At 48.3% G+C, this 12,640-nt stretch overlaps 1 protein-coding gene across 4 annotated transcripts in view; it reads left to right on the top strand.

The window, feature by feature from the left end:
• The window catches only part of SRGAP3 (SLIT-ROBO Rho GTPase activating protein 3), a 187,390-nt gene that overhangs the window by 141,376 nt on the left and 33,374 nt on the right, over window positions 1–12,640 (top strand). For all 4 annotated transcript variants that reach the window (XM_089663412.1, XM_089663415.1, XM_089663414.1 and 1 more), the window contains exons 16-21: window positions 526–631; window positions 6,312–6,539; window positions 6,840–6,919; window positions 8,910–9,090; window positions 10,432–10,581; window positions 12,305–12,632. In XM_089663412.1, the coding sequence (XP_089519538.1) occupies window positions 526–631; window positions 6,312–6,539; window positions 6,840–6,919; window positions 8,910–9,090; window positions 10,432–10,581; window positions 12,305–12,632 (1,073 nt within the window). The remainder of the gene's footprint in view (window positions 1–525; window positions 632–6,311; window positions 6,540–6,839; window positions 6,920–8,909; window positions 9,091–10,431; window positions 10,582–12,304; window positions 12,633–12,640) is intronic.

Here is a 12,640-nt window from a genome sequence, read left to right on the forward strand (position 1 = left end):
TGTAGGAGGCGTTTTCTATATGCTTTAGGAGGATGCAGATCCCTTGACCTCTGTCTGACTAGTGCGAATTGGCCCTGTGCTGATCACATGCACCTTCCCAAAAAAAAATAAAAAATCTAGCAATACTCACCAAACTGATCATGAGCAAAATGCCTACAGTTCAGTCTGTCTTATTGGGAGATAAGAAGTAGTCACTTAAAAAAAGGAACGGAGAAGACAGGATCAAACAGCCTTTTTACACAATGCAGAGGGTTAACCCCTTCGGTCCCACAGTGAGTATAACAAGCACGCTTTCCTGCATCTACAGACTGATTGGACTGTTGGGGGTTTAGTAACACTTTTAGGTATTGCAGAAGCCTATTCTGCATTTTGGCCTTTAGATGGCGCTGATGACGCCGGGATTAATCTAGTTGAAGAATATGGGGAAGTTTTGTTCAGCTTGTTTCTGACATCCGCGCAGCAAATGTTCTCAAACTTGGCCCCCCGATTTTTCTGTATCAATGAATGTTTTCTCTTTTATTCCAGAGATAGAGAATTCGGCAGAGAGGGTTCACCACATCCGACAGATCCTCATCACTTTACCCCGGGCTGTCCTGGTGGTCATGAGATATCTATTCGCTTTCCTCAACCAGTAAGCTTTGAAGTTTAATTGGCCTTCTCTGGTTCCTTCCTCATCAATGTTTTAAATAAAACCTTACACATTCATTGCATACTTTACTTTAGACCTAGTGATGTCATCACTGGGCCCCTGTGCTTTTCTATGCAGTGCAGGCAGATCACGGTTGGTGGGAGGGGCTGCCCATAGCTTCCTGAAAAACATCACAGAGCTCCCCCCAAGAGCCCTTGGTCTTGATGCAAGCAATGGGCTGGCTCTTGGGAGGAGTTATGCAAATATAAAAATGCTTTGATGGGTGGGCTTTCCTAGGAGGGCTGTATTTGCATGCAAGCCAGCCACATGTGATGCTGAGCCTGAATGATTGACAGAACTGAAATCCTATGAAAGGGACGGGGCCAGGAACAGTCGGGCTGGTGAGGAAAGGGCTAGTTGATGATGGACGTCCTCCAGCCAGGAAATGAGGCGGAGCTCTATCTGACTCGCTGCAGCTTCTAATGCACATTGTGAGCAGCTCACAGTGTGCGGTGACATTTCAGCTTTTTTCCATAATCATCACTTGAGCCTTGTTGGGCTGAATGAGCCTCCCCCAGGGATGTATGTTGGGGGATTATTGTGCGTCTGTCCAGGAGAAGATCATTATTTCAGTTATTTGGCCTTTTTTATATAGGATCCTGAAACTAAATATAAAATATAAATCTGGGAAAACATACCGGCCCCCTAACCACTTCCCGTCCAGCCGCTGTATATAAACGGCCAGAAGGTGGCAGTGCAGGGGCGGGTTGCCCTTCATAAACGGCGCCTGCCATTTTGGATTGTGCGCGCTCCCTGGGAGCGCTCGGCACCGCGATCCAGTACCCGCTGTGTCCTCCGGACACATTGGAACACCGATCGCTGTTCGGGACCTCTGTGTGAGGTCCCAATCATGTGATCACATGAATAGTAGTAAGCAAGATGTCACTTCTGACATCATTTCTTACTACGTGTGAAATGTGTGAATGATCACAGAGATCACATGGTACAGGGCTGATCACATGGTACAGGGCCATTCACAACAGCCTTGTACCATGTGACAAGCTGTGACCAATCACAGCTCACACAGTATTTCTCAGTGGCTGCAGGAATGCAGCCAGAGAGAAGGAGAAATGATTGGTTATATAGCCTTTATGGATGTAAAAGCAATCAGTGTAAAAAAAAAAAAATCTTCATCACCCCCCACAAGTAGTACAGTGTCACCATGGTGACACTGTACTGCTAGGGTGACCGTATGTAAAAAAAACACACATAAATAATAATATAAAAAAATAAAATAAAAATGTAAACAAAAATTTGTAAAAAAATTATAATTTTTGGTTATAAACTAATTTGGGTTATTTTTTTTTTACTAAAAAGATAACTGAATACATTTTGGCCGAGATTTATGAAGAAAGATTATTTGCAAAACTGTATTAGAAAAACACTTTTTTTCAAAATTTTTGGACTTTTTCATTTATATAGCAAAAAAAAATAAAAATCCCAGGAGTGAATAAATACCACCAAAATAAAGCTTTATCTGTCTAAAAAAAATGCAAAAAAAATTCATATGGGTACAGTGTTGCATGACTGCGCAATTGTCATTCAAAGTGTGACAGCGCTGAAAGCTGAAAATTGGCTTGGGGGCAGGAAAGGGGGGAAAGTGTCCATACTGGAAGGGGGGGAAAGTGTCCGTACTGGAAGGAGGGGAAAGTGTCCGGACTGGAAGGGGGGGAAAGTGTCCGGACTGGAAGGAGGGGAAAGTGTCCAGACTGGAAGGGGGGGAAAGTGTCCGGACTGGAAGGGGGGGAAAGTGTCCAGACTGGAAGGAGGGGAAAGTGTCCGGACTGGAAGGGGGGGGGAAAGTGTCCGGACTGGAAGGGGGGGGGAAAGTGTCCGGACTGGAAGGGGGGGGAAAGTGTCCGGACTGGAAGGGGGGGGAAAGTGTCCGGACTGGAAGGGGGGGGAAAGTGTCCGGACTGGAAGGGGGGGGGAAAGTGTCCAGACTGGAAGGAGGGGAAAGTGTCCGGACTGGAAGGGGGGGGGAAAGTGTCCGGACTGGAAGGGGGGGGAAAGTGTCCGGACTGGAAGGGGGGGGAAAGTGTCCGGACTGGAAGGGGGGGGAAAGTGTCCGGACTGGAAGGGGGGGGAAAGTGTCCGGACTGGAAGGGGGGGGGAAAGTGTCCGGACTGGAAGGAGGGGAAAGTGTCTGGACTGGAAGGGGGGGAAAGTGTCCGGACTGGAAGGGGGGGAAAGTGTCCGGACTGGAAGGGGGGGAAAGTTTCCGGACTGGAAGGGGGGGAAAGTGTCGGGACTGGAAGGGGGGGAAAGTGTCGGGACTGGAAGGGGGGAAAGTGTCCGGACTGGAAGGGGGTGAAAGTGTCCGGACTGGAAGGGGGGAAAGTGTCCGGACTGGAAGGGGGTGAAAGTGTCCGGACTGGAAGGGGGGGGAAAGTGTCCGGACTGGAAGGGGGGGGGAAAGTGTCCGGACTGGAAGGAGGGGAAAGTGTCTGGACTGGAAGGGGGGGAAAGTGTCCGGACTGGAAGGGGGGGAAAGTGTCCGGACTGGAAGGGGGGGAAAGTTTCCGGACTGGAAGGGGGGGAAAGTGTCGGGACTGGAAGGGGGGGAAAGTGTCGGGACTGGAAGGGGGGAAAGTGTCCGGACTGGAAGGGGGTGAAAGTGTCCGGACTGGAAGGGGGTGAAAGTGTCCGGACTGGAAGGGGGGAAAGTGTCCGGACTGGAAGGGGGGAAAGTGTCCGGACTGGAAGGGGGTGAAAGTGTCCGGACTGGAAGGGGGGGAAAGTGTCCGGACTGGAAGGGAGTGAAAGTGTCCGGACTGGAAGGGGTTAAATGGCGATGCTGATATTCTACACGTATTATACATTATAATTAGGACACATTAATGGATTGAGGTCGCTGTAAGCCTCCCACGTAGGATGAATAATGTATGTATTTAGGAGCTGTTAATAATTTATTCTGTATGATTATGTGTGTTGGTATTTGTTATGGGATGCTAGCAAGCGCCCATTGAAGGACTGTTATTGATCAGTTTAGTCTGCCATCTAGTGGCGGCAATGTATAGCACGTTCGATCAAATGCTTCTTCCCAGGGTGATTCCTTATAGCCTTTGAGGAACGTCAGGTTCCAGTCCATCTTGCCAGGCTGGGACGTATTAGTTACTGAAGGCATCCTTGCTGTGCAGCACTGAGTTAGATATAGATTTAGAGAGAACCTGTCACAAATGGCCATCTGTAATCAGGGCTTTTTTTCAGCAGGAACGCGGGGGAACGTAGTTCCGGCACCTCCAGCACTGAATGTATGTAATGGCAAGTGGTGCTGGGGTGTGCTGGAGGATCTATCATACTGTTGCTGGCTGCTGGGGGATCTATTGACACTGAAGGGGATCTATTTTTGTGTGATCTATTGTTGCTGGTGGGGGATATGTTGTTGATGGGTGTCAATTGTTGCTGGAAGGGATCTACTATTGAGGGAGGGTGTCTATTGGCTATTGTTGCTGAAACATCTGTTGTTGCTGGTTGCTGGGAGATCTGTTGTAGCTGCTGGGGGGATCTATTGTTATTGGAATTCTATTTTGTTTTGGGGGTCTATTGTTGCTGGAGGAATCTATTGTTGCTGGGGGGTCTATTAGCTGCTGGCTGCGGGAGATCTATTTTTCTGCTTTTCTTCTTATTAACAAATTCCATACAAAATATTTAGCACCACAAAAATTATACTTGGCTCTGTATTCTCTAAAAGGAGAGGTATTGGGTGGTGGGTAGGGGGTGGAACCAAGTGACGGTGCTCAGAGGTGGGTATGGGGTGAAACCAAATGAGGTACTCAGAGGTAGGTAGGGGGTGGAACCAAGTGACGGTGCTCAGAGGTGGGTGGGGGATGGAACCAAGTGATGGTGCTCAGAGGTGGGTCGTGGGTGGAACCAAGTGACGGTGCTCAGAGGTGGGTATGGGGTGGAACCAAGTGATGGTGCTCAGAGGTGGGTAGTGGGTGGAACCAAGTGATGGTGTTTAGAGGTGGGTATGGGGTGGAACCAAGTGACGGTACTTGGAGGTGGGTAGGGGATGGAACCAAGTGATGGTGCTCAGAGGTGGGTAGTGGGTGGAACCAAGTGACGGTGCTCAGAGGTGGGTATGGGGTGGAACCAAATGATGGTGCTCAGAGGTGGGTAGTGGGTGGAACCAAGTGATGGTGTTTAGAGGTGGGTATGGGGTGGAACCAAGTGACGGTACTTGGAGGTGGGTAGGGGATGGAACCAAGTGATGGTGCTCAGAGGTGGGTAGGGGGTGGAACCAAGTGACAGTGCTCAGAGGTGGGTAAGGAGCAGAGACAAGAAGTGACTCAGAAGGAGGGAGTTCCTGCACCTATTTTTTGACCAAAAAAAAGCTCTGTAATAATCTGAATCTCTGCCACCACAAAGGACCAAATAAATCACAGCTGCTACATTTTTGCTAGCACAGTGCAAGGCATGGTAGTACATTACCAGACTTTTCAAGTCACTGCAGCTCACAACAAATGGCACTGCAGTGCATCAACGCAAGTAACTTCTGCAATTCTGTTTGAAAAAGATTAAAAAATGTCACATTACAAAAAGAGCTCAAAAGTCAGGAATACACAAGCTTTTATTCCCCCAGTAGCCAAGAGAGAGTGTCCGTTATCAACCCTGAGCTTAAGCAGTAGACTGGGATGACATGTCTGCACTGACAGGGATAGAATACAAGTGAACATCAGCACACACATACCTGAGAGGTAAGGCAGTAGACAGGGATGACATGTCTGCTCTGACAGGGAGAGAATACAAGTGAATATCAGCACACACAGCAATCCCTGAGAGGTAAGGCAGTAGACAGGGATGACATGTCTGCTCTGACAGGGAAAGAATGAAAGTGAATATCAGCACACACAGCAATCCCTGAGAGGTAAGACAGTAGACAGGGATGACATGTCTGCACTGGCAGGGATAGAATACAAGTGAATATCAGCACACACAGCAATCCCTGAGAGGTAAGGCAGGAGACAGGGATGACATGTCTGCACTGACTGGGAGAGAATACAAGTGAATATCAGCACACACAGCAATCCCTGAGCGGTAAGGCAGCAGACAGGGATGACATGTCTGCACTGACAGGGATAGAATACAAGTGAATATCAGCACACACAGCAATCCCTGAGAGGTAAGGCAGTAGACAGGAATGACATGTCTGCACTGGCAGGGATAGAATACAAGTGAATATCAGCACACACAGCAATCCCTGAGAGGTAAGGCAGGAGACAGGGATGACATGTCTGCACTGACTGGGAGAGTATACAAGTGAATATCAGCACACACAGCAATCCCTGAGAGGTAAGGCAGGAGACAGGGATGACATGTCTGCACTGACTGGGAGAGTATACAAGTGAATATCAGCACACACAGCAATCCCTGAGAGGTAAGGCAGGAGACAGGGATGACATGTCTGCACTGACAGGGATAGAATACAAGTGAATATCAGCACACACAGCAATCCCTGAGCGGTAAGGCAGTAGACAGGGATGACATGTCTGCACTGGCAGGGATAGAATACAAGTGAATATCAGCACACACAGCAATCCCTGAGAGGTAAGGCAGGAGACTTCATGGTAATACCTATTGTTGATGGCCCAGTAGGATGATGCTCTGTGTTCTGTTCCAGCTTGTCCCAGTATAGTGATGAGAATATGATGGACCCGTACAATCTGGCCATCTGCTTCGGACCAACGCTGATGCCCATTCCAGATGGACAAGACCCTGTGTCCTGCCAAGCACACGTCAACGAGGTCATCAAAAGCATCATCGTCAACCACGAGTCCATCTTCCCCAGCCACCGGGAACTGGAGGGGCCCGTCTACGAGAAGTGCATGACGGTGGACGTGGAGTACTGGTACAAACTGACCCTGGGGCTGTATTGGGCCGTGAACTGCGGCCATCCAGGATGACAAAATAATCTTCCTTCAATTGGCTACAATTTCAGTGTTAAAATTTGCCCTTGAAAGCTGCTTCATCGTCTTCCTTGTTTCTGAACAATCACATATTTTACTGGGTTTCCTATTAAAAGGGAATGGGGCAATTAGAAATGGGGAGGGGGTGGGGATCCCTATTTCATAAGCAGGCTTTGCATTCTAGTGAGAGGTCCCCTTTAAATCTTTGTCAAATGATTGATTACATTTTATTTCCTTTACAGTGACAGCCCGCACAGTGAGCCAGGCGCCATTGAAGAAGGGGACCATGATAACGGTACTGAGCCTCACACAAGTGACGAAGGTGAGTGGGCGCACTGAGCCAACTGATCAGATATGGGGTCTGAATAGCCACTCCTCCAACTATGTAATGGGGGTTCTTGAATATATGGAATAATATATGTATTTTCTCACCTTGCCAGCTTCAGTATAAATATAATGATGGGGCACTATTCCTCCCACTGATACCAATGATGGGGAACTATTCCTCCCACTGACACCAATGATGGGGCACTATTCCTCTCATTGACACCAATGATGGGGCACTATTCCTCTCATTGACACCAATGATGGGGCACTATTCCTCTCATTGACACCAATGATGGAGCACTATTCCTCCCACTGACACCAATGATGGGGCACTATTCCTCCCACCGACACCAATAATGGGGCACTATTCCTCTCATTGACACCAATGATGGGGCACTATTCCTCCCACCGACACCAATGATGGGGCACAATTCCTCTCATTGACACCAATGATGGAGCACTATTCCTCTCATTGACACCAATGATGGGGCACTCTTCCTCTCATTGACACCAATGATGGGGCACTGTTCCTCTCTTTGACACCAATGATGGTGCACTGTTTCTCTCATTGACACCAGTGATGGGGCACTGTTCCTCTCGTTGACACCAGTGATGGGGCACTGTTCCTCTCGTTGACACCAATGATGGGGCACTGTTCCTCTCATTGACACCAGTGATGGGGCACTGTTCCTTTCATTGGCACCAATGATGGGGCACTGTTCCTCTCATTGACACCAATGATGGGTCACTGTTTCTCTCATTGACACCAATGATGGGGCACTATTCCTCCCACTGACACCAATGATGGGGCACTATTCCTCCCACTGACACCAATGATGGGGCACTATTCCTCCCACGGACACCAATGATGGGGCACTATTCCTCCCACTGACACCAATGATGGGGCACTATTCCTCCCACTGACACCAATGATGGGATACTATTCCTCCCACTTCTCTCATTGACACCAATGATGGGGCACTATTTCTCTTATTGACACCAATGATGGGGCACTGTTCCTCTCATTAACACCAGTGATGCGGCACTGTTCCTCTCATTGACACCAATGATGGGGCACTGTTCCTCTCATTGACACCAATGATGCGGCACTGTTCCTCTCATTGACACCAATGATGGGGCACTATTCATAATGTACAAGTGGAGATTTAGGAAGCGCACAATTGTAGCGCATTTGGTAAACGGTTGCTCTGATATTGTGTGACATAGAAAGTTGAAACCACCGCCATTTTATTCTCAGAGAGAAGGGTGTTGACCTCTCACCAGAAGGGGGAGATCCTCATGCAGCACCACATATTATGAAATAGACCAGTGGTTCTCAATTTTTTTGAGACCGGGGCCAATCAGATTCTTCCAAAAGTTCCTTCCTTCCAGTTTCTACAAATAGTAAAAATATGAAAAAGCATGCTGGAAAGGTCTGTATGAAGCTGGATGTCACTGTAGGAGGATGGGGGGATTTGAAGTGCTTTAGTGGAGTGCAGTAGACTTGGTGGCCCCGTAGAGAGTGAGGTTTCTGGAGAGGACTAGGGAGCACTGTGGGATGTTGGGGGGCGCTGTCAGACACTGTTGGAGACACTGTGAACGACTGGAGGCTCTGTTTTAGGCTGTAGGAGGTTGGGGGGCACTGTGGAGACTGAGGTCTCTCATGGGGTCTTGGGTCACTGTGGGCCACTATGGGAGATTTGGGGGGGGGCACTATGGGAGTTGGGAGGCTAAGGGGTCTATAGCGTGCTGGAGGTCTGGCAGAAGGGAGGCTGTGGCCTTGCAATGGGCCATGGCCTGGTTCTTGAGAACCACTGATATACTGTAGACAGTCCACATCTCCAGCCCAGGTTATTGGTAAATTGATATATGGAATGAAGATGTTCAGGTGGACCATCTACCTATCTTGTAAATCTAAATTGTGTCACCATAACTGTGATCATCACCAAAGCTGATTACATGTCTTCTGTGTTTTGCCCTGCTAGAGGTGGAGCAGATTGAAGCCATCGCTAAGTTCGACTACTCGGGACGCACACCTCGAGAATTGTCCTTTAAAAAAGGGGCGTCCCTGCTCCTCTACCACCGAGCATCGGAGGACTGGTGGGAAGGCCGGCACAATGGGGTGGACGGTCTGATACCCCACCAGTATATCGTGGTCCAGGATCTGTAAGTAACCAAGAACCATCTGCTAGCACATGATCACATGAGTAATGTATTGACCCCTGCCTGTAATCACCTGACCTCCCCAGTCTCATCACGTGACCAGTCCCTAGTCCCTTCTTCTTTACAAGGTCTTTGTCTAGGCCGGGTGTCGGCAACCCGCGGCTCCGGAGCCGCATGCGGCTCTTTTTCACCTTTCCTGCGGCTCCGGAGCACACTGCCCACCAGGTGACAGGCAATAGGGTCGGCAAGCCGCGGCTCTTTTAATGCAGATCTTCTGTGTGCCGGGCGCCCGCTGGCAAACATTGGCTGTCAGGATGTAGGCGGGGCAGCCCGGATGTAGGCGGGGCAGCGTGACGAACTCCTCTCCTCTCACAGTCCGCCCTGAAGACCAGAACGGCGCGGGAACCCAGCGAGAGGAACGCGCGGAGCAAAGGTAAGTGAATTCACACAATATGGGGAATGAATTACTATGGGGGATGAATTACTATAGGGGGGATGAATTACTATATGGGGGATGAATTACTATATGGGGGGATGAATTACTATGGGGGATGAATTACTATATGGGGGGATGAATTACTATAGGGGGGATGAATTACTATATGGGGGATGAATTACTATATGGGGGATGAATTACTATAGGGGGGATGAATTACTATAGGGGGGATGAATTACTATATGGGGGATGAATTACTATGGGGGATGAATTACTACGGGGGATGAATTACTATATGGGGGATGAATTACTATATGGGGGATGAATTACTATAGGGGGGATGAATTACTATGGGGGATGAATTACTATAGGGGGGATGAATTACTATATGGGGGATGAATTACTATGGGGGATGAATTACTATATGGGGGATGAATTACTATATGGGGGATGTATTTTCAGTTTTAAAAATGTTTCTCTCAAAATAAATTTCAATCGTGGTTTTGGCGAGATTTGGCTCAGTCGAAAAAAAAGGTTGCCCACCACTGAGCTAAGGCTATGACTGTGATTATGACGATACACTGTGGCCCTGATTAACCCTTTGCTTACTGGGCCCTTAAACCCCCTTCATGACCAGAGCGTTTTTTGCAATATATGCAGTGTCGGATTTGTTTTAAATGTTGCAATGGTTTTGCGGCTCCCAGTCTTTTTTTTCCCTTCGGAAACGGGTCCAAGTGGCTCTTTATGTCTTAAAGGTTGCAGACCCCTGGTCTAGGCAGATAGGAAAGTCTATGAGATCACCCATACAGAGCATGCTCACTGTAATTCTGAGAATTTGGTTTGAAATTGCAGAAATTTCCCATGATGCACCCAATAACCTCTTTCTATACCTTTTTGTCTCCATCCAGCGATGACGCCTTCTCAGACAACCTGAGCCAAAAAGCGGACAGCGAGGCAAGCAGCGGGCCACTCCTGGATGATAAATCCTCATCCAAGAATGACATCCAGTCACCCACCGAGCACCTACCAGAGTACAACTTTGCTGGGGTCTTGGGCAGGTAGGAAGCCAACAACAGATGTGTGTGCACCCAGGGGCCCAAAAGGAAGAGGGGCCCATCAGGGGAGTACAAGGGAAACCTCTTAGAGTCAGATGGGTGTAATGAAGTAGAAGGTCCCCTAGAAAGGTCCAATAGAAAATAAGGGGTCATACCCCCAATGGGAACACAGACCACAATTAAAATCCTCACAGTGGCTCCGTCCCTTCCCCATTTCCGGTTTTGGTTGGAGTTGGGCTTTAAGTAACACTTGTGGGTTTGTTAACCAGTCGCCCTCCAGAGGATTTACCCCCCTTCCTGACCAGGCCATTTTTTGCGCTACAGCGCTAGGTTACATTAACTGACAATTGCGCGGTCATGCAACACTGCACCCAGATGAAATTTATGTCTTTTTTCCCACAAATAGAGCTTTATTTTGGTGGTATTTGATCGCCTCTGCGTTTTTTTATTTTTTGCATTATAAACAAAAAAAAAACTTTATTTTTTACTTTTCGCTATTAAACATGTCCAGTAAAAAAAATTTAAAACTCAAATGTCATCATAAATTTAGGCCAAAATGTATTCTGCTCTGTGTCTTTGCTCAAAAAAAATCCCAATACGCGTAAATTAATTGGTTTACGTGAAAGTTATAGCGTTTACAAATGGCGGTATATACACTGGAATTTTTTTTTACCTTTTTTCTTTACTAGTAATGGTGGCGATCAGCTGCGGCCGGCATTCTGACACTGCGGGGAATTGACTTGGTGTCACTGACTTCCCCTGTGACACCAATACAGTGATCAATGCTAATAAAAAGCACTGACACTGTACTAATGGCACTGGGCAGGAAGGGGTTAACATGAGGGGCGATCAAAGGGTTAACTGTGTGCTGTTTTACTATGTGGCTGTGTGTGTGTTTCACTGTAAGCACACTGCTTTGTATGGCTCTGCTATGCAGAACCATACAAAGCAGTGTGCAGGAGCTGACAGGGGAGAGATCTGTATTTTTTACATAACGGTCTCTACCCCGTCGGAAATCCTCGGAGATCACCGGGTGCCAGCGTGGAATCACTGGCTGGGACCCGGTGATTGGCAGCCGAGGCCGCGAATGGTGGTGCAGGTAGGGCGTGCGCACCCCATACCCGGAGTTGCAAAATCACGTATATATATGTGATTTTGTGCACCTGTGCCGCACTTTGGCTATAGAGCGGCACAGAAGCAATTAAGCAAATTTTTTGTAAATCTGGAGGTCTTGCCAGTAACATCACTTCCTGTAACAGTGTGACAACGCTAAGCCACTGCCTCACAATTATCAGTAGCGTTGTCAGACTTCCATGGGAGCTGCTTCAGTTGGCCATTGGGCTGTCTAATTAATTACTATTATTATACAGGATTTATGGCGGCAACAGTTTGCTCAGCGCATTACAATATAACGGGAGACAATACAGCAACAATACAGGTCAATAAAAGGGGGTTAGGAGGGCCTGATCCTGGGAGCTTAATAGACCAGATAGGCAACCCAACAGGCAACTGAAGGAGCTCACGGCAGGCTGACTACTATTAGGCTTTGAGTTGTCAGCCTACAACAGTAAGTGCTGTTACTGGCAGGATCTCCAAGTGAAAAAAAACGTTTCAGTAGAGTCACAAAAAAATATGTGCGTAACAAAGCTGTATACACTGAGACATAATGCGAAACATAGGTTTTGGGTTCACGCACTTTCATTTTTTTTTTCTCTCTCGATTTCAGGGTTAGACTCCGTTCCGATGGAGCTGCCATACCACGCCGGAGAAGTGGAGGTGAAAACCATAGCCCACCCCGGCCTCTTGGCCCATGCATTGACACCCCTCCCCGCGCGGCTGCCTGTCCCAGCAGTCCCCACAAGTTGTCCCTGAGCCGCGGACGTGTGGACAGCCCTGAAAAGCGCAGGATGGCGACATTTGGAAGTGCTGGGAGTATCAATTATCCCGAACGGAAGGGACTGGCTGATGGGATATGCCTGCGTTCTGTGACTGGAGGCACGAGGCACAGCAGCCTTGGAGACCACAAATCCCTGGAGGCAGAGGCTCTGGCTGAGGTAACATC

Source organism: Staurois parvus, unplaced genomic scaffold (assembly GCF_062004578.1).
Source record: "Staurois parvus isolate SC_StPar_1 unplaced genomic scaffold, SC_StPar_1.0 ptg001682l, whole genome shotgun sequence".
NCBI classification, from domain to species: Eukaryota; Metazoa; Chordata; class Amphibia; order Anura; family Ranidae; genus Staurois; species Staurois parvus.